Raw genomic sequence first — 20,310 nt, 5'->3', positions numbered from 1 at the left:
ATATATACTACCTCTATGGCCCTGAGGATGTTACCTGGGCTGCAGCTCTGTGCTGACTGGGCCCACAAATTGAGAACCACTGGACTAAGGGGTTGTTCTAAGCTGCAGCTGTGATGAACTAGTAACTACAAGGAATCCCTTTAGGTGGAGATGGTGGTTGAAAGACTGTTCCTGTCAGAACTCATATTAGAATTGGAATGATTTCTGGTAAGTTTATTAGCATGCATGTAAGGTTTTTCTTGTTTGTTTTCAATACATTATCTGTAAAGTTTTTTACCTTTTATTTTAAAGTAGGCTTGCATAGAAAGAACTCTGGGGTACTTACAACTTGTAGCAATTACACCTGTTAACCATCTCTGAAGAGAAACAAAACAGGTATTCCTCGGACAACCTGTCTGTGCTGGAACAACACAGTGAAGGCAGGGAACTGTGTAGCTTGGATACACCCTGGTCAGAAGGAAGAGAGATGGGGGTCTCCACCCAAGAAAGGTGCCAGACCAGGGAGCTGGCAGCCTAACAGTGGTGTCCCTCCTGGATCACTGAGGGGAAACAGGAGTGCAGTTGCCCTGAACCTATGACTCCAGCATATATGCATGCTTTAGTCTCTCCCATCTCAAAAAAAACCCCAAACACAATATCCTTAACCCCACTTGCCTATAACTACTTCCCCATCTCCCATCTACCTATAAACTCATTGAATGCTCTTGTCTACAATAACCTTCTGGAGTTCCTCTCCTCCAGTTCCATCTTAGACCCTTTCCAATCTAGCATCTGCCCCTTATATTTCACTGAAATGGTTCTTACCAAAATCTCTAATGCCCTCTTTCTAGCTAAAGTTCAGAACCAGTACTCCATCCATGTCCTCCTTGACTTGTCAGCTACCTTTGAGTCTTGAAATCTTGTCCTTGCTTGGTTTCTGTAACTCTCTTCTTTCATGGTTCTCTAATTGCTCCTTCAGCATGTCCTCTGGAGGATCCTCATCCACCCTGTAACTTTATGTGGGAGCTCCATCCTTGGTTCTGTTCTCTTCTCCCTCTGCACTTTATCTCTGGGTAATCTAATTTACAAACAAATTCAACCACTATCTTAATGCTGATAAGAGGCAGATTTGTGAGTTAACTCCAGACCTGTCCCATTCTGTCCAAACTAAAATCACAGCCTGCCTCCCTGAGATGATCTTGTGGATGTCTAGATGCCCACTCAAGGTAAACACGGCTAAAATAAAGCTGCTAATCTTCCTTCTCCCAAACCCTTCCCTACTACTTTCTTTCTCAATCATTGTAGATAACACTACCACCTTTCCTGTCATTCAGGCCTTAAAATGGGTGTCATCTTCAACTCCAACCTTTCTCTAGGCTTCATATCCAGGCTACATCTAAATATTACCAATTCTTTATGCATAGTATCTCTAAGATATGGCCCTTCTTATCCATCCACACAGCCAAAACTCTCCTTCAAGCTCTCATCATTCAGAATGGGAAGACACTGTCTAGGAAGGAGTATGGCAGAAAGAGATCTAGGGGTCATAGTGGACCACAAGCTAAATATGAGTCAACAGTGTGATATTTTTGCAAAAAAAGTAAATGTGATTCTGGGATGCATTAACGGGTGTGTTGTAAATAAGACATGAGAAGTCATTCTTTCGCTCTACTCTGCGCTGGTTAGGCCTCAACTGGAGTATTGTGTCCAGTTCTGGGCACCGCATTACAAGAAAGATGTGGAGAAATTGGAGAGGGTCCAGAGAAGAGCAACAAGAATGATTAAAGGTCTTGAGAACATGACCTATGAAGGAAGGCTGAAAGAATTGGGTTTATTTAGTTTGGAAAAGAGAAGACTGAGAGGGGACATGATAGCAGTTTTCAGGTATCTAAAAGGGTGTCATCAGGAGGAGGGAGAAAACTTGTTCACCTTAGCCTCTAATGATAGAACAAGAAGCAATGGGCTTAAACTGCAGCAAGAGAGATTTAGGCTGGACATTAGGAAAAAGTTCCAAACAGTCAGGGTAGTTAAACACTGGAATAAATTGCCTAGAGAGGTTGTGGAATCTCCATCTCTGGAGATATTTAAGAGTAGGCTAGATAAATATCTATCAGGGATGGTCTAGACAGCATTTGGTCCTGCCATGAGGGCAGGAGACTGGACTCAATGACCTCTCGAGGTCCCTTCCAGTCCATAGAGTCTATGAATCTATGTCTCACTTACTTGAACACCCTTCTCTCTGGCCTTAAATACAATCATGCCCTGCTCATATCCATTTAAAAAATGTAGATACTAAGACTTTCCTAGCCCATCACTTCAGCCATGTCACTCCTCTCTTTGAATCACTTCACTGGCTTCCCTTCTCTACTGAATCAAACATAAGCGCCTGTATTCTCTTTCAAGGCCCCACATGATCTATCCCCACCCTATTTTCTCTCATTCACTACTGACATGTTAACACTCACTTCCAATCATTCCATGATGTGAGATTCCAGTGCCCACTTGTCCATGCTTTCTCCCAGGCTGCCCCACACACTTGAGAGGTTCCCTCTTTAAATATTCACAAACCTACCTCATTATTCATCCTCAAATCCTTCCCCAACATTCTCCATTGCAGTAAAGCCTATGAAAAACTTAAGTTAGGCTGCTAATATGCAAAGTCCACTGCCTACCATGCTGACCTGTACCTCTCATCATTTACTTGAGCTCTCCCATATGTTTGTCTTATCTTATGCTTGGTCTTTACCCCAAGAGGCTTATGATCTATCTTTTTGTTGTGTGTTCGTACAGCACCTAGTATAATGCGGCCCTCCTGGTGTAGACTAGGGCCCCTAACCACTATGATAATACAAATAATGATAGTAATATATATGCTTCAATTCATAATATATAGGATAAGTATGATGAAAAGAAAATAGGATAATTGAAATGGTTACCATATCAATATATTGCCATTGTAAAACTTACATCCATAATCACAGCCTGTAAACACTATAAAGCCCTTCCAGGAAGCCCTACATCAAAAAACATCTTACAGTATAGAAGTGTCATCCTGAAAACCTTTAATTGCTTGAGTAAGGATTTTCAGAATCAGGCCACAGATATGAAAAGAACAAAGGAGTAAAACTCGGGTCTAGAGTCAAGAATAAGGCAGAGGTAAGGGGGGTTTTCTTTTGACCATAGGGAGTTGCTGTGCAGGCAGAAGTTTGCAGTCTGTGACTGAATGTTAGTGTGAAGTTTAGTATCAGAATTGTATGCTACCAACAACAAGTATTCCAATACTTTTTATTTTCTCTAATAAATAATTTGTGACTTCTCAGTCTTAATTACCTTAGCCAACAATTATCTTTTTGTGGGGTAACAGACTTACTGATTTCAGTCAAATAAGGGGAAGAGATAAGGTGAGAGGAAGCAAATCCAAGCTTGAGCAAGAGTCTTCTTTATTAGCAAAGATAAGAACAATTATGAAACAAGGTTAATAACTTTATTTATTCATTAACAGATATAGTTAAAGAGGATACCACAATTTGTTACTCACCTGCTGCACAAGCGGCTAAGAACTTTTCACTCTTGGAAAGCTGTTTTGCTATAAGATGTGTGCAATTTCTGTATTGCTAACAAAAGAAAAACTGTGTCATTGAAAATGGCTTTTTTTTTTTAAAAAAAAAATTAGCTACTAGCACAAACTTAAGCCTAGACAATCATCCAGCCTATTTATCTATAGAATTCTATCTTATCTGCTGCTTCCTTTTGTTTCATCTGTGAATTTAATGAATGAAACAAAGGTATATGCTCACCTCAGTATCAATAAAAACACAGTCCAGCGTAAGTAGTAATTCAACTATAGCCTCCTTTTCTTGTTTCTTAAATCCAGTTAGTTGGATTCTCCGTTTTTGGACAGCACATGCCATCTGTAATTTTTTTTTTTAAGGGGGGAAAAAGTATATGCATAAATTCTTTGTAGTTGTATTTGAACTTTCTACTCCTTCCACACTTTTGGATAAAATTAAAGACTTAATATAGCTATATAAGCAAATGCTTCTATTAGAGTACCTTGAGTTACTACAAAACATAACCATTTTAAATGGTTACTAAGTAGCAGTAATGTACACTAAAGAGAATAGCCTAAAGCAGAGGTTCCAGCCAGCACTGAACACTTCCATGATGCTCCCAGGTCTACACCTTTGTGTGCCAGCCTGCCCTCCCTCAGAAGAGACCTGCCCACGAGCTCTGCCGCTGAGGCTGCTTTATAAAAGAAGCTGACTGTTCCCTGAGGAAACCCCTGCGTACAGACAGAGGGACTCACAGACCAACCGCTGCGGGGAGGGGGGAGTCCATAATAAGCAAAGGGAAACCAGCTGTCCTAGGCAAGGTAGGCTGTAGCGGAAAGAGCCCCAGGGAATCTTAATAGGAGGAGTAGAACAGCAGGGGAGGAGACAGGATGTTGAACGGAGATGGCGCCAACTGCATTTTCAAACCTGAACCAGCAGCGGTACTTCATGGGGCACCACCAATCAATTCTACATCGATATTAATGCACAGTTTACATGGCATTGCTGGGCCTAGGGTGTGCATCACGGTGGGGCACCCAGCTCTCACCCGCCCACGCCTACCATGGGGGCTGGGGAGGCCACACTCGGTCATCCCAATGAGCTCACCTTTCCTTGACGGGGGACGGTCGCGCTCACACAGCGGAGGGAATCAAACAGCCGCCCTGGTGCCCGCTGGCACTGGCAGCCCAAGCGCTGCTCGGGGGAGGGGGCAGCGCTCTTAGCGCCCCAGCTGCTGTAGAAGATCCGATCCCGCAGCTCCCGGAGCCGCTGTGAGAGGCAGTCTGCGCCCTGCGATACCAGTCCTTGCAGTTTCCTTCCCGCCGGCAGCGGCCGGCCCCGCCCCCGGATGTGGGACTGAGGCGTTCCGGGACGTTGTCACTGACGCTCCCCGGTCTCTGAGGCTGCGAACACGGAGCTGAGCGGGGCCTGGCCGGTAAGTGAGCCTGGTGGGGCGGAGAGACCGTGGGCGGGGTTCGAGCCATCCCCGGGCCGCTGTGTCCCAATTCGCCCCTTCTGGGGATCTGGGCCCCTCTGGAACCGCCCCGGCAGGTACCCGCTCCCCTCTAGCCCCTCTCCTGCCTCCCGGGCCCGACTCCCCAGCCCCTCACAACAGGACGCTTCTTGTGACTGACCGTTAGCCCCTCCGTACCTCTTAATAAGTAACTTGGCCGTTTGGCAGCGTGTGGCAGGCGCCCCAGTTGTGCTCGCCAGGGTCGGGTCACGCCGTGTACCGCCGTCTGTCGCGGGGTGAGCAGTTGGGGGCGACCCCAGCCTGCCGCCCCACAATTTATTCCTTTTGCCAAGTGGTAGTGGTGGTGCTATAAATTAAAGACGGCATGTTTGGTTAGGAGAAGGGCCTGGAACTAGTCCGGACACTGAGTTGGGGAAGGTCTGTTTCTGGTCCTGCACTAACTTCTTATGTGACCTTGCACAAATCATAAAAACAAGGAGGAACCCGGTGGCCCTTAAAGGCTAACAAATTTATTTGGGCATAAGCTTTCATGGGTAAAAACCCCACTTCTTCAGACACATAAAGTGAAAATTACAGATACAGGCACATGAAGAAAAGAGAGTTACCTTACAAATGGAGAACCAATGTTGAAGGCCAATTTAGTCAGGGTGGATGTGGTCCACTCCCAATAATTGAGGAGGAGGTGTCAATACCAAGAAAGGGAAAATTACTTTTGTAGTGCACTAGCGACTCCTAGCCCCTATTCAAGTCCAAATTGATGGTGTTAAGTTTGGAAATAAATTGTAGCTCTGCAGTTTCTCTTTGAAGTCTGTTTCTGAGGGTTTTTTTTTGTTGAAGAACGGCTAACAAGTACCTTCTTTGCCTCAGTTTCCCCACTAGGCAAGTAAGTCTTAGCTATCTACTTCAAAAGAGATGTTATGAAGTTTGATTAATGGGTAGTTTGAAAATGCAAGTCTTCTACAAATGCTAGGTATCTCTAGTTAGTATTATCTAGATCAATTGGTTTTCCTCTATTACTAGATGGAAGTGGTAGAATTATGGAGAAAAAGCAGTTAAATATTTCTGTTTTGTATTTGCAGGGGGAAAAATGGATGATGTAGTCATGATAATAAGTCTTTCCATTCCGCTTGTGTTCTCAGGAGAATGTTAAATAGTAACTATTAAAATTAAACACTTTGAAATCAGCAGGTCCAGACAACTTGCACCCAAGAGTTTTAGAAGTGCTGCTTCAGGTGCTTTTTGGACCATTAATGTTGATTTTCAATAAGTTTTGGAATACAGGGGAGGTTCCAGAACACTGAAGAAAATTAATGTTATGCCAGTATTTTAAAAGGGTAAGCAAGATGACCCAGGTAACTATAAGTCTCTTAGTTTGCCATCAGTCATAGGCAAGAAAATAAAGTGGTTGATATAGGGCTGCATAAATAAAGAATTAAAGGAGGGCAATATAATTAATGCCAATCAACATGGGTTTATGGAAAATAAATCCTCTAAAACTAATTTTATGTAATTTTTTTTCGAAATTCTGAGTTTGATGGATGAAGAGAATAGTGTTGATGTAATGTGCTTATATTTCTGTGTGGTATTTGACTTGGTACCACATAACATTTTGTAAAACTGGAACAATATAAAATTACAATGGCACACATTAAATGGATTAAAGATGACTAATTTCTAGATCTCAAAATAGAATTCTAAGTAGGGAATAATCATTAAACAGCTGTGTTCCTAGTGGGGTCCTGCAGGGATCAGTTCTTGGCCCTATGCTATTCGACCTTTTTTTATCAATGACCTGGAAGAAGACACAAAGTCATCAGTGATTAAAGTTTGCAGATGACAGAAAAATGTGGGGAGTGATAAATAATGAAGAGGACAGGTCACTGATACAGAGCAATCTGGATTGCCTGGTAATCTGGGTGCAAGCAAATAATGTGTTTTCATATGAATAAAAGTAAATGTATGCAAGTAAGAACAAAGAATGTAGGCCGTACTTGGGGACCTCTTTCCTGGCAAGCAGTGACCATGAAAAATATTTGAGGTCATGGGCAGTGATGAGCTGCCAAAATCTTAACAACTGGTTCTCTCCTCACCCCACAAGGGGGTCGTGGCCCGCCCCCCCCCCCAGGACTTCTGCCCTATCCACCTCCCTTCCCTGTCCCCTGACTGCCCCCTGCTGCCCCATCCAACCCCTCCTCTAATTACTGATTGCCCCCCAGAACCCCTGCGCTATCCAACCACTCCTTCTCCCTGTCCCCTGACCACCCCTGGAACCCCTGACGGCCTCCCACCGCCTCATCCAACCCCCACCTCCCCCACGGGTTTCATGCTGCGGCGCAGGCGGCCCCTCTGCCCCAGCTCACCTCTGCTCTGTCTCCACCTCCCTGGGCCTGAGCATGAAGTGTTAATTCAGGCTGAAATTTTCATGCTCCATCTTTATTTCAGGTTGAATGTTTCTGGAAAATAAAAACAAAAAACAGCAGAAATAGTTCAGCTATTTCTCAGAACAAGGTTAGGGAAAAGTACATTGGCAGAACTGTATTAAATTCTTGCAACCATTTTGTTGAGCACCTTTAGCATCTAATTATAGAATGCAGTAGCAAGTGGAATTTTGGTAGGGGGCTCACCCTAGCAGCAAAAAGGTATCTTTTGCTTGAAAATCCATACCAATCTGGATGAGTTATAAGCATCTGAAAATCACAGTTTGCCATGCTCAATACAGTTTGTTAAAGAAGAGTGAGGACAGGGACAGGAGCTAGAGAGGGAACAGGACAGTGCGGGGTGGGGGGGAGAGTACAGAAGCACAGGGGGACATGCTAGGCAACTAGGCAGAATGGCTCAGGCTTGGGAGGGAAGGACCAGGTCTGCAGCTTCTGTATCCCCTGGATGACACTACCTCCAGGAACTTGCAATAGAAACGAGGATTCCTGCGCCTGAACATACCTCTGCTGCCAGTAAATATCAGTGAAACCGACTGGCAAAGTATGTCTCATCTCCTTCTAGAGCAGCGGTTCTCAGACTGGGGTCACAAGTTTCTTTCCATGGGGTCACCAGGGCTGATGTTAGACACCCTGCTGCCGGGGCCAGAAGCTAAAGCCAAAGCCCCAGTGCTCGGGGCTGAAGCCAACACATGAGCCACTCTTGTCCCTGCTTACCGCCCCCTGACACTGGCCCTGATCCTAGAATCTAGAGTATTACAGGACACTGGGGTCATGTAGTAATTTTTGTTGTCGGAAGTGGGTCGCAGTGCAATGAAGTTTGAGAACCCCTGCTCTAGAGGCTGATCTACATACTGGATGACAACCTGTTCCTGCTATTGGTTACTATGTTAGCTCATGGTGCTAGAAGTCTGTACAGTGCATTAAAGGTTCTGTTACTCCAAATGAGACCCAGTGTACCCCTAGAATAGTTTATCTGTTGCCCTCTCCTGGATTCACCTGAGGTCCTTTCTGGGTATCCTGCTAACCTATTAATCTGTTTCTGCAGGGTGAATGGAGGCTCACTCTAGACAAATTGCCTAGGTTTACTAGAGGTTTCCTTTTTAGAATAACTCCCCAGAGTATCTTAGATCAGATACAGGCTTCTGATGTAATTGATTGACACACAGACAGTACTTTTCCAAAACAAAGAATCTTCTGTTACAGTAGCACACTGATGATCCCTGGCTACAATTTAATCTCAGCAACACAATTCCTTAATAACAATTCCTAAATATCCGACCTGCAATGTCATACAATTAGAACAGTATTAAGTGTTACGCCTTACATATGGTGATTAGCTGTGTTCAGTTACTGACAGAAATCGTGCATTGTTTTATATGTATAAAGTTTAAGCTCTAACACAGTAGTTCTCAACCAGGAGTACGCCTTCTGCTGGGGGTATGCAGATGTCTTCCAAGGAGTACATCAGCTCATCTGGATATTTGGCTAGTTTTACAAGAGGGTACATAGAAAGCACTAGTGAAGTCAGTACAAACTAAAATTTTATACAGAGAATGACTTGGTTATACTGCTCTATATACTGTACGCTGACATGTAAGTACAATATTTATATTCCAAAACTAATTTTTATGTGAGGTGTAACTTGGGGATACGCAAGACAAATCAGACTGCTGAAAGGGGTACAGTAGTCTGGGAAAGTTGAGAGCCACTGATCTAACGCAAACACACATCTTTATTGCTCTAAACATATTAATATGATTTCTGTTCTATATTTACACTATAACTAGCATGCCTACTCTCCATAGGTTTCTTTCCCTCTGTTGTGTCAGGGTTTGCTAGTTGCCGCAGGTGCTGGCACTGCTTGTGGTGTTTTTTTCCTTCGGCTGCAAAAACCACCCCATTGTTCTAACCCTGATCATCTACTCATTCTCTGAACAACTTCACCAATACCTTCACCTTCTCCTTCTCCTCCTAAGTAACTATTGCCTACTGACTGTCTCTTTTATACATTGTTGCCAGCCAGAAAATCCTTTCTGGTCATGCTCATATTCCAGTCTCTCTATTGGTTCTTTTATGATCCTTCCCTTATTATCCAATAATAGTTGTTTGCTGAGTGATTCTTATAGAACAGTTTGATATTATGGCTGTATTAGCCATTATGGTCTGTAGCCAAATAATATGGTCTGACAACTATTATGGTCTCTACTACTATGGTCTGTAACCTTTATCCTATATTTACACTGAGCCATGCTTAACTGATCTACTTAGGTGACCTTAAGTCTACCTCTGTGCTGAGCATGCTCCACTTTTACTTGGATGCATGGCAACATTCCATACATACCAAACTGTAAACAATTACCTCATCCTTAAACTGACAATTGGATACATACTGTATGTAACGTATATTAATATTATGGTCTTCTGTTACCACTCTATTTCCTGCCAATTTAGTTAATCTTATTTTAATTCTTCCCCCATTTTCAACTAATGGTGGCAAGATGATGCTTTTATTGCTGTGTTTATGAAACAGAATAGAAGAACTAAAAAATCTCTAGTATTAGTTCCAGCCTTACTGATGACCCATGTGAGGATCAGTATAATTCTACATGATGGAATATCCTTAGTTTTAAAAAAAACAAACCAGGGTGGATTTGATTTAAATCATGGATTTGAATCAAATAATGATTTAAATCACTAATCAGGAAGACTCGATTTTATTATGGATTTCTACATAACAACCAACAAGAATGCACTTCTATAACCTTAATACATATTTTTCACAACTCAGATATGTAGGTTTTATTTTTAGAAGGTACATGCTACTGCTGTTAAAAGTGAGATTATCACTTCAACAGTCTCTGAATGCAAGTGCTTAAGTGACTTCCAGCAGTTCGCTGATGTGACTTTCTTTAAAACATCAGCAGCAAACATATATTTCTCAAATGATTCACCCTTAGCTCTGAAGTTTATTATGGAGGGATGATTGCTGGATGTCCATGTCATAGCCAGCTTCTCTTCTTCAGCAGTTAAGGTTTGACCCTGGCACCGAGTATTCAGAATATTTGCAAGAAAATGAGCTGGAGATGGTGCTTTTTCCATTTTTTTTTTTTTTTTTTTTTTTTTTAATGCTTGTAATTTAAATCTGTCATTGTATATTTCTCTTTTTAAGATCTCACTCGTTCCTTCCAAATTTCAACAGCATCTGCAATAAAACAGCTATTTCCCTGCATTTTGTTCACAGCTAAAGAAATAGGCTTCAGGGTACTCATCATGTATTCAGCATTTCTCTTTAGCCCACTGTTGAGAACTTTGGCTGTGACAGTGTCATCTATTTTTTCACAATTTTGTTCACAAACTGTCATCAGATTAGGCTACTAGGAACGCTGCTGAGTTCCATCGCATGTCTTGTGGGTGAGTTAGCTTGGTTCCTCCTCCTTTTTTAAGAGCAACTGCTGAAAAGTGGTTGTTACAGAAATATATTGCAATTTCAACAATATTAGCCTTATTTGTGGAAGACTGAAGTCTTTGGCTAGGAGGTGCATCAAATGAGCACTGCAACCGTATGTTATTAGCTTGGGACTCTTCACTCTCCTAATTTCTTCTCATCTTGGATACGTTTGCAGCAGTGTCTCTGACCAAGCTGTGTATTAGACATTTGAATTTTTTTCACAGTTTGTTATAGCTTTTACTGCTACTTCTTGTAAGTATTCTGCTGTTTGTTCATTTCTTGATGTATCAGTTGTGTCTGTAAGGAAGACATATCCTTCTTCTGTTCTCACACAAGCACATGCAACAGGATCATTGTGGACATTGCTCCACCCACCAAGACTCAGGTTAACAATTTCACCCTCCAGACCTTTTGCACACTGCTCAATTTCTCTTTCTTTATCCAGCAATTTGTCTGCGACATCTGCTCTGTTGGGTGGACTGTGTCCTGGTCTTAATGACTGAACCATATTAATGAAGTGTGCGTTCTCAATCATACAGAAAGGACAGTTTGTTGCATAAACAAACCAGGCAATTTTTTCATCAATTACCTCCTTTTGTAATCTGCTGGTTCTTATTACAAACTTTTATTTATGGTTGTTTCTGGATGATGGAGATGTTTCTTCTTTTTGCTACAGGTGATATACCATGGCTATGTGACATACATGATGTGACAGAAACAGTATCATTGGCAGATAACTCTGAAACTATAGAAAATGATGGTTATCTTGAAGGTGGATAGTCTTCAGAATCCTGTATGTTGAGAATGGATTCTCCTAAACGAAATAAGTCAATGCAGTTGTTCAATTGTTATTACCATACTGCTCATTTATTGTTACTCATTGCTTTCACTGACACTCAGTACTACTTTAAAGCTGAAATTGTAAAAGGAAGATCTACCTATTTCAGCTATCTATTTTTTATCACAACTGCATCTATAATGATAGTACTATAGCGTAACCACTATATTTTTTGCCCAAACCTGAGAATTCAAGAATAGTCCAGAAGGAAGACAGGCAGTCCTTAAGAAAGAAGTATGAAATAAAAAAGTTTACCAACCTGAAGATTCTGCATGTTCAGACATGTTCCTTTCATTGTCTTCAACACAGCTTCCTCCTGAGAAGGAACACTTCTCATGACGTTGTTTCATTTAGGCAACCAGGCCTTGCATTTCTTTGTTGTACTGTTTGCATTTTGCACACATGCCTGTCTTATCCAGGCATGGAACTTCATTAAAATATTCCCAATTTAGGTCTCTCTTAGGGCATAGGTTTTCCCTTCTAGTGAGAGAATGGTATGATAGATGTCAATCAATGAAGGCTACACTCAGAAAGACCTCAAGACTTCTGGAATATAATGCTCAAACATTTTCACTTTTGTTTCTACTGCCTGTCCCTCCATTCTCACATGTATCTCCAGACTTCTTCTCCTTGTCCAGATCTATTCTGCCCCCAATAATGTTCTACTCATTAAACTTTTTGAAACTTTGCACTTTTAGAAAGAGGTAAGGGATTGACTCTCTCACCTCTATATACTATTTATTTATTTAAAACATTTTTGATGTTAACAACCATGTTATCTCTGAAGACACAAATCCACAATTTGAGAACTGGAAAATTAATCATCTATGATAATATCTTCTACACTGAGTACTGAGTCCCATTGGGTAAATAGAAAGATTAACCTAAATAATCTATACAGAAGCCCCTGGATCCCCATAAATTTGGGTCCCTAATCCATGAACTATTGGAACTCATTTACAGAACTTTAATTAACCATTACATGAATATATTGTCTCATAAGATAGAATTAGAATTTATAATCCCTTATTCCATGATGAGAAAAATTATAGCATGGAGGAACTAGCTTGTCAACAGAACAGTTGTTTAATAATAAAAAAAAACAACAAAAAAACCGAAAAGGGAGAGTTTATTTTTCCTAACCATGTATCAGAAATAATTGAACCATTTTAAGTCACATTTCCTCCCAAAAAATGTAGACTGAGGCAAATGTGGCATTTACGTTTAAGCTCAAGCAGTTAAAACGTCAGCAGTTATAAGCAACTGAAAACAAGGTTTTATAATGTGAAGTGTGCAGCTACCTTAACTAGAAGTGCTAGCAGCTCTGCTTATAATGAATAAGTGGTGTGTGATGATGGTGCAGTACATGCATAAAACATTCTCTTTTGTAAAATATAATCTCACAGAAAAGTGTAATTACTGAAAGAAAATTATCCAATGGAGAATATTTTATGCATATGATGGGAAAAGATTTTATCCTATATATATTTATATTAAAAAAATCTTATCTGTTGCACAAGATCTACTGACCGTTACCCTCTCTACCAATATTTTTGTAGATGAGCAAATTTTTAACAGATATCATTCAACTAAATACAGACTGCCACAGACAAATTTCAGTCACAGCCCAATGTCAGACACTTCATGTTAAAAATTTATAAAAGGAAATCAGTTAGAAGCTACATAGTTTTTACACAATGATTTATCTAAGATTGTGTGAAATTTTCCCACAGAAAGACCACATGCATGTACAAGAATAACATAACTTTGTGTCTCATTTTAAGGCCATTTTATAAGGCTTCCTGAACTATGGAGCCATGACCAGTGCTTCCACAACATACACAGTGAATATGTGTGGCATCCTTCATTATGGTGGCATGTTAACTTACAGGGCCAAAAGAGAAAATAGTAATCTTAGAGCTAAAAAGTTAAATGCACAGAAGCTAGTACATGCAAAAGTTATAGTTCACCTAACAATTAATTCCTTTTCCACAAATGTATACATTTGTATTGCTCTATGTAGCAGTGTTTCATGCCTTGATGCACATATGCAATGTGATAGAATAGTTTTCACAACACTTAATACTATTTTCTGAACCTTGTTGATTTTAATTGTTAATTATAATTGTGTATTAACATCCTGAAGCTTCTTTCTCCGTAGTATTTCAAAGATGCCTCCTTTGCTTTCATCTCATGCAACTAAAACTTTTGCCTACATGCTAATCACCTTCCATTGTGACTTCTAAAATCTCATGCTCTCTGGTCTCAGCATCCACCTGGTCTTCTGTCAGTTCTTATTAAAAACCCTGCTTAAATCATCCTCTTATATCAATCTGACCTTATTAGGCAGTCTGCTCTCCACAACAAACCCACTATAGACAGCATGTGCTGTCATTTGGTGCTGCTGAATCAATGCTCATAGGTTCATAGGTTTCAGAGTAGCAGCCGTGTTAGTCTGTATCAGCAAAAAAGAACAGGAGTACTTGTGGCACCTTAGAGACTAACAAATTTATTTGAGCGTAAGCTTTCATGGGCTACAGTCCACTTCATTGGATGCATAGAATGGAACATACAGTAAGAAGATATTTTTACATACAGAGAACATGAAAAGGTAGAAGTATCCATGCCAACTGTAAGAGGCTAATTAAGAGAAACTATTATCAGCAGGAGAGAAAAACTTTTGAAGTGATAATCAAGATGGCCCATTTTGGACAGTTGACATGAAGATGTGAGGATACTTTAACATGGGGAAATAGATTCAATTAGTGTAATTACCGAGGCATTTCCAGTGTCTGTTCAAACCTCAGTTAATGGTATCTAGTTTGCATACTAAGTCAAGTTGAGCAGCTTCTCCTTGGAGTCTGTTTCTGAAGCTTTTCTGTTGCAAAATTGCCACCTTAACGTCTGTCACTGAGTGATTTAGAGAGGTTGAAGTGTTCTCCTTCTGGTTTTTGAATGTTAGGATTCCTGATGTCAGATTTGTGTCCATTTATTCTTTTGCATAGAGAATGTCTGGTTTGGCCAATGTACATGGCAGAGAAGCATTGCTGGCAAATGATGGCATATATCACATGGGTAGATGTGCAGGTGAATGAGCCCCTGGTGGTGTGGCTGATGTGATTAGGTCCTATGATGGTGTCACTTGAATAGATATGTGGACAGAGTTGGCATCGGGCTTTACTGCAAGGGTAGGTTCCTGGGTTAGTGTTTTTGTTGTATGGTATGTAGTTGCTGGTGAGTATTTGCTTCAGGTTGGGGGGCTGTCTGCCAGAAGGGACCACTGTGGTAATCTAGTCTGACCACATCCTGTATAACACAGGCCATAGAACTTGCCCAAAATAATTCCTATAGCATATTTTTGGGAAAACATCTAATTTTGATTCATAAATTGTCAGTGATGAAGAATCTGCCGTGACTAGGGCCCTCCTGTGGTAAACGTCTGTCTCAAATCTGGACTTAGAGTTCAACATCTGAGTGTTTACTGTGAACCTCCCCCAAGCTTATACCCAGCTTGGATCTTATCTCACTGCCACCAGACAGGAATACAGCGCCTGCCTCGCTCCGGTCCCCCCAGACTTTCCCTGGAGAAACCCCCCAAGACCCAGACCCCTGGGTCTTCCTATCTCACCCCCCAGCTCCCCCCCCTTTTCCCTGGGTGAGCCTGGGCGATGCTATACTTAACTCCTTGAATGCAAAACCAGACGAGAAGCTAATTATACCTCCCCGCAGGCTAGCTGCATCTCACAAGCTAGTCACAGCTAACACACCAGCGAGATTCACCCCTCCTGGGTCTCGTGCAGTAACTAGGAAAACAACCTCTCCAAAACACAGAGAACGCAGAATTGATTCTTTCTCTTTCCCCGTAGGCCTGTTCCGCCCTGGGACATAGGAAAGTCAAACACAGACATGTTACATGCTCTCCCTCCCCCTCTCTGTCTTCCTGACGGAGGACAGATACCTCGGTACACGAAATTCTCTATCCCTTTTGCGCCTCCAGCATAGGGAAAACGACAACATCCCACAAGCTTCTAAAAAAGAACACTCTTATATAAACAAGAAGAAATACACAACATCATAGCTGCCATCTAAGAGCTTCAATACACGGTCTTGCTATAAGAAAATATGACTAACGTCTTGATTTAACAGACCGAGCCAATCTTAAACCAGTCCAGCAAATCAACATCCCGATGTCAAATACAAATCACATCACCTATTGCTTCTACTCAACATGATAGAATATTGAAAGAAGATGGATTAGAGAAAAGCTTGATTACTCACAGCCGAGGAAAACAAAAAAGACCCAGAACAAAGCCAAAAACCTCCAGAGGTTCCCACCCTTACTTTTGAAAAATGCGGTTTCCTGATTGGTCCTCTGGTCAGGTGTTTGGTTCCCTTTGTAAACCCTTTACAGTAAAAGAAAATTAACCCTTACCTTACCTATCTACTTATGACACCTCCAAATTCACCAAATTCCATTTAGATCAATTTCACGATCATAGGATTTAAAAAATCATAAATTTCATTATTTCAGCAATTTAAATCAGAAATTTCATGGTGATGTAATTGTAGAGGTCCTGATTCAAAAAGCAGTTGTGTGTGCAGGGGGTCGTGGTAGTTCTACCCTTACTTCTGTGCTGCTGCTGGTGACGGCACTTCCTCCATAGGTGGGCAGCTGGTAGGGTGAGAGATCCCAACAGTAAAATATTGGGTCACATTGGGCTGCCATCAGCCCTGCCCACAGTCCACGCCGTTCTGCCCCCTGCCACTGCGCCCTTGCTCATCCCCTGGCCTGCTGCTGACTTGCTGCAAACCTCCTCAGTCCCCCACCCACCACTTGCCTTCTGACACCCCATTCCTGTTCCTGACCCGCCACTCACCTCTTCACCCCCCCCCACCTGCTGCTGGCTTGCCTCTTCACCCCTCCCACCCGCCACTCGCCTTCTACAGTGCTGACTTCCCCTCTGCCTGGTGGGTGCTTGCCCACTCCCTTGCCTCTTTCCACCCCTGCACTGCCCTCGCCCTGTCCCCATTCCATCTCCTTCCCCCAAGTCCCTGCCCTGCCTCTTCTCTGCCTCCTCCCCTGAGCGTGCCATGCCGTGGAGCGGGGATGCGGCGGGAGAAGGAGGTGAGGAATGGGGAGCTTGACTGCCACTGCATGCGGGGCACCTGCTAATTTTTCTCTGTGGGTGCTCCAGCCCGAGAGCACCCACGGAATTGGCGCTTCCCTCCCACTCACCTCTTTACCTGAATAGCGGGACAAATGAGGTCCCAATCGTACATGGATCAGGACGTGGGCCAAGAGGTTAAATATTGGGACAGTCATGATTTTATCAGCACATCTGGTCACCCTAGCAGCTGAAGAGCAGTGGCTGCTGGCCGGGAGCCTAGCTCTGAAGACAGAGCTGCCGCCAGCAGACGTGCAGAAGTAAAGGTGGCATGATATGCAGATCTGGGCCCTCAGTCAGCAGCTGCCACTCTCTGGCCACCCAGCTCTGAAGGCAGCAGCACAGAAGTAAAGGTGGCATGGTATGTATTGCCACCCTTACTTCTGCGCTGCTGGTGGTGGAACGCTGCCCTCAGAGCTTGGTGCCCGGCCGCCACTCTCTAGCCTACCAGCTCTGAAGACAGCACAAAAGTAAGGGTGGCAATACCGTGACCACTCTAAAATAACCTTGCAACCCTCTCTACAACTCCCTTTTGGGTCAGGACCCCCAGTTTGAGAAACACTGGTCTCCCCCATAAAATCTGGTCTTTTGTGTGCTTTTACACTATACTATGCAGGTTTCAACGGGGGAGATGAGATTTCACGGTACATGACACATTTTTCATGGTTGTGAATTTGGTAGGGCCCTAGCCATGATCCTTGGCAAATTGGTTCAGTGGTTAATTACTCTCGTTGTTAAAAATGTATACAATATCTCCAGTCTGAATTTGTTTAGTTTCAATGTCCAGCCATTGGATCATGTTATACGTTTCTCTGCTATCATTAAATAGATGTTCCCCGTGTTGGTAAAACGTTGAATTGAGCTCCTTGAGTCTATTACTATAATAAAAAGTGGTTTATCTACGAATGTAGACAGGACAAAAGGGTTCAGTACCTTGCTTAACCATGATTTTTGAAACGGTGCTGAGCACAGTTTGGTTCTGCATGTCCTTTTAGATTAACCATTTTCAGATGTAATTCAGGTGCACCTGTTACTAACATCCATTATCAGCTGCTGCTAACTTTATTTATTAGCATAGACAAACATTTGAATCCCTCCACTAGGTCTCTTTTCATCATTGTATCAAGTTCAAGCTTCTTGTCCTTACCTTCAGGACTGTGCATTACCCTGCCGCTCCCTGTCAGTCTGGCTCAAATTTCCTATCCAGTGATAACAGCCTTGAATGCTTAATTGGTCTGCTCCCTCACAGCATTCTAATATTGCCTACCCTATGTAGAATGCCCTTCATGAGCTGGTCAGCAACCCATTTCCTTGTTCAAATTACTCTTCCCATCCTTTCCTGATATAGCCACAGGGCATTTTTTCACCTAAAATAAATAAAATAAATAAATAAAATGAATTGATATATTACTTAAATTATTTATATCTGATATGCACTAGCCTTCTCTCAGCACTTGAAAGTGTATTGGTGCATATGCATAGTGATAGTTCTATAATTGTGACCACATATTAAAATAAAAATATACATTTGTTTTAACTTCCAATCAAGGAGTTATTCTTTCACTGTTTGTTTTTCTTCACAAAGGACAAACATTACAGGGCAGAAAGCTATGTTTTTATTAAGCAGTCCCTAAAACCATGTTTGTCACATGATACAGATGAATTTGAATTCTATCCCACAGAGCTTAGAAAGTGATTTCAGATGTGATACAACCACTGGGGCAATATATTTCCCCATCTATTTCTTGCCTTTCCTACTGTTCATTACATCTGTGGTTGCCTTGGATGAAAGGAAAGAAAGATGAAGAGGTATAAGGTTATGGAAGGAAAAAGAAAAGAAAATATGCTGAAAGCAATTCAGGAAAATATATGCCATGTACAGTAATCAAAAAGAATAAAAGAGGGAGGAGGATGAAAGTAAAATCAGGAAGGTAAAGGAAGTATAACAAAGGCAAGAGTATTACCAAGTTATATTTTTTTAAAAAGTAAATAAACCACTAACAGTATGTTATAATTATACTCTACACAATTGTTTTATTCATTTATGTTCTTGGGAAAGCTCGGAAATATATTATTAGTGCCCAGAATTGTACTAGCTACTTACTTTTTGTACACGTTTAGTAGGTTTTAGTCCTGAGGCTGATGTATAGTGGGTAATTTTTTTTTCAAGTCTGTTTGTAAGATGCTAGAAGAGATTTATCATGGAGATGTTTATCCTCACATCAATGTGCAGGATATTTCCTATCACCAACAGATCTTACAGATGTATATTGTATCTTCATGCTTTCATTTATCTTTGCCATAAGAGTTCTGAGTCACTACCAGTACCAACCAGTCCAACTGGGCTTTTAACTCCCTGAAACTTCTCCCAAAAACTCTTCTAACAGTAGCAACTCTATTTTCTAAAATATATTTAGCATGTGTACATAACTTATTCATCACTGTCAGTTGGGAAGACTTGGCCAGCAAGTGGTGAAGCAAGTAGTACTTGCCAAAAGGACAATGTCTTATTGAGTTTGGAAAGAGTAACATCTCTGAAGCAGAGAACACATCATTTTAGTGTTGTTATGGATATCAACAAATGAAGAGTGTTTCTGTCAAAAGATAGATTTCAAGGTTGTGTGGTAGGGGTTAGCATGAGTCTGATTATCAGAGTTGCTGAAAGCCATAACTCCCATTGACTTCAGTAAGAGCTGTGAGTGCACAACACACCTGAAAATTAGGTCCATATATTTTCTTGTTGAGAGAGAAACCCTGAGCAGCTATACTAGTTTTGGAACAATGTTGCATTTGTTCCAGCCTCCCACCCCTAGCCTCAGAGGTCAGGGAGGGGTTTTATCTGGGCCAGCAGTGAAATAAGAACTATGGCCTCTTTAAGGGTTACCCCCCCCCGCCTCACTTTGAGAAGGTCAGAAGGCAATACTGTGCCTGATTAGTTGGATAGAAGAATGCAACATAATATATACCCTAACAACAAGGAGAAAGCTTATAAGCCTTTCTTTCTACACAGGAGTACTAATCTGCACCTGGTGAGGGATGTGGAGTTGCTGTAAAGTGACAGGCAGCAGAAAAGCCTGCTATAGTTATTTACTGCCAGGGTACCCCACTATTCCCTGCAAGGTGGGAGGTCCCCATGAGCCTCAGGGTCAGCAGTGGGATCTGTAATGCTTCCTGGAGGTACCCAGCATTGTGAAACAACTCACTGCTACGTGCTCTTAGCATGAAGTCTTGTCTGTCCCTGATGGGGGTCAGCTCCCCTCCTCCACTGGTAACACAAGCATTCCTCTTTAGGCCTTTGCTGGCTCTGCTGTTTCTCTACAGGTTAGCACTAGACACGCTTCAACCTCCAACAGTCTCCCTGGAGTGTCCAGCCCCTGGGCACTCACAGCGTTCACAGAACCAGTGCTTCCAAAGAAA

At 42.0% G+C, this 20,310-nt stretch overlaps 2 protein-coding genes across 3 annotated transcripts in view; one reads left to right on the top strand and one right to left on the bottom strand.

Annotated features, from left to right (window-relative positions):
* The window catches only part of SLF1 (SMC5/6 complex localization factor 1), a 74,639-nt gene extending 69,781 nt beyond the window's left edge, over positions 1–4,858 (bottom strand). The window contains exons 1-3 of one of the 2 annotated variants that reach the window (XM_032802765.2): positions 4,638–4,858; positions 3,777–3,890; positions 3,518–3,593 (exon numbers count right to left, since the gene is read on the bottom strand). In XM_032802765.2, the coding sequence (XP_032658656.1) occupies positions 3,518–3,593; positions 3,777–3,890 (190 nt within the window). In that variant the 5' untranslated portion in view covers positions 4,638–4,858. Of the gene's footprint in view, positions 1–3,517; positions 3,594–3,776; positions 3,891–4,637 lie in introns of those variants that run through there. The other variant, XM_032802767.2, reaches the window with a different exon arrangement.
* Positions 4,859–4,892: 34 nt separating this feature from the next.
* Positions 4,893–20,310, top strand: part of KIAA0825 (KIAA0825 ortholog) — a 435,282-nt gene continuing 419,864 nt past the window's right edge. The window contains exon 1 of the mRNA XM_075067089.1: positions 4,893–4,965. The gene's annotated coding sequence lies outside the window, so the exon portion shown is untranslated. The remainder of the gene's footprint in view (positions 4,966–20,310) is intronic.

This window comes from Chelonoidis abingdonii, chromosome 6, assembly GCF_003597395.2.
Source record: "Chelonoidis abingdonii isolate Lonesome George chromosome 6, CheloAbing_2.0, whole genome shotgun sequence".
Classification (NCBI taxonomy): Eukaryota; Metazoa; Chordata; order Testudines; family Testudinidae; genus Chelonoidis; species Chelonoidis abingdonii.
The sequence above is the reverse complement of the archived record's forward strand: the minus strand, read 5'-3'. Positions and strand labels throughout refer to the sequence as shown.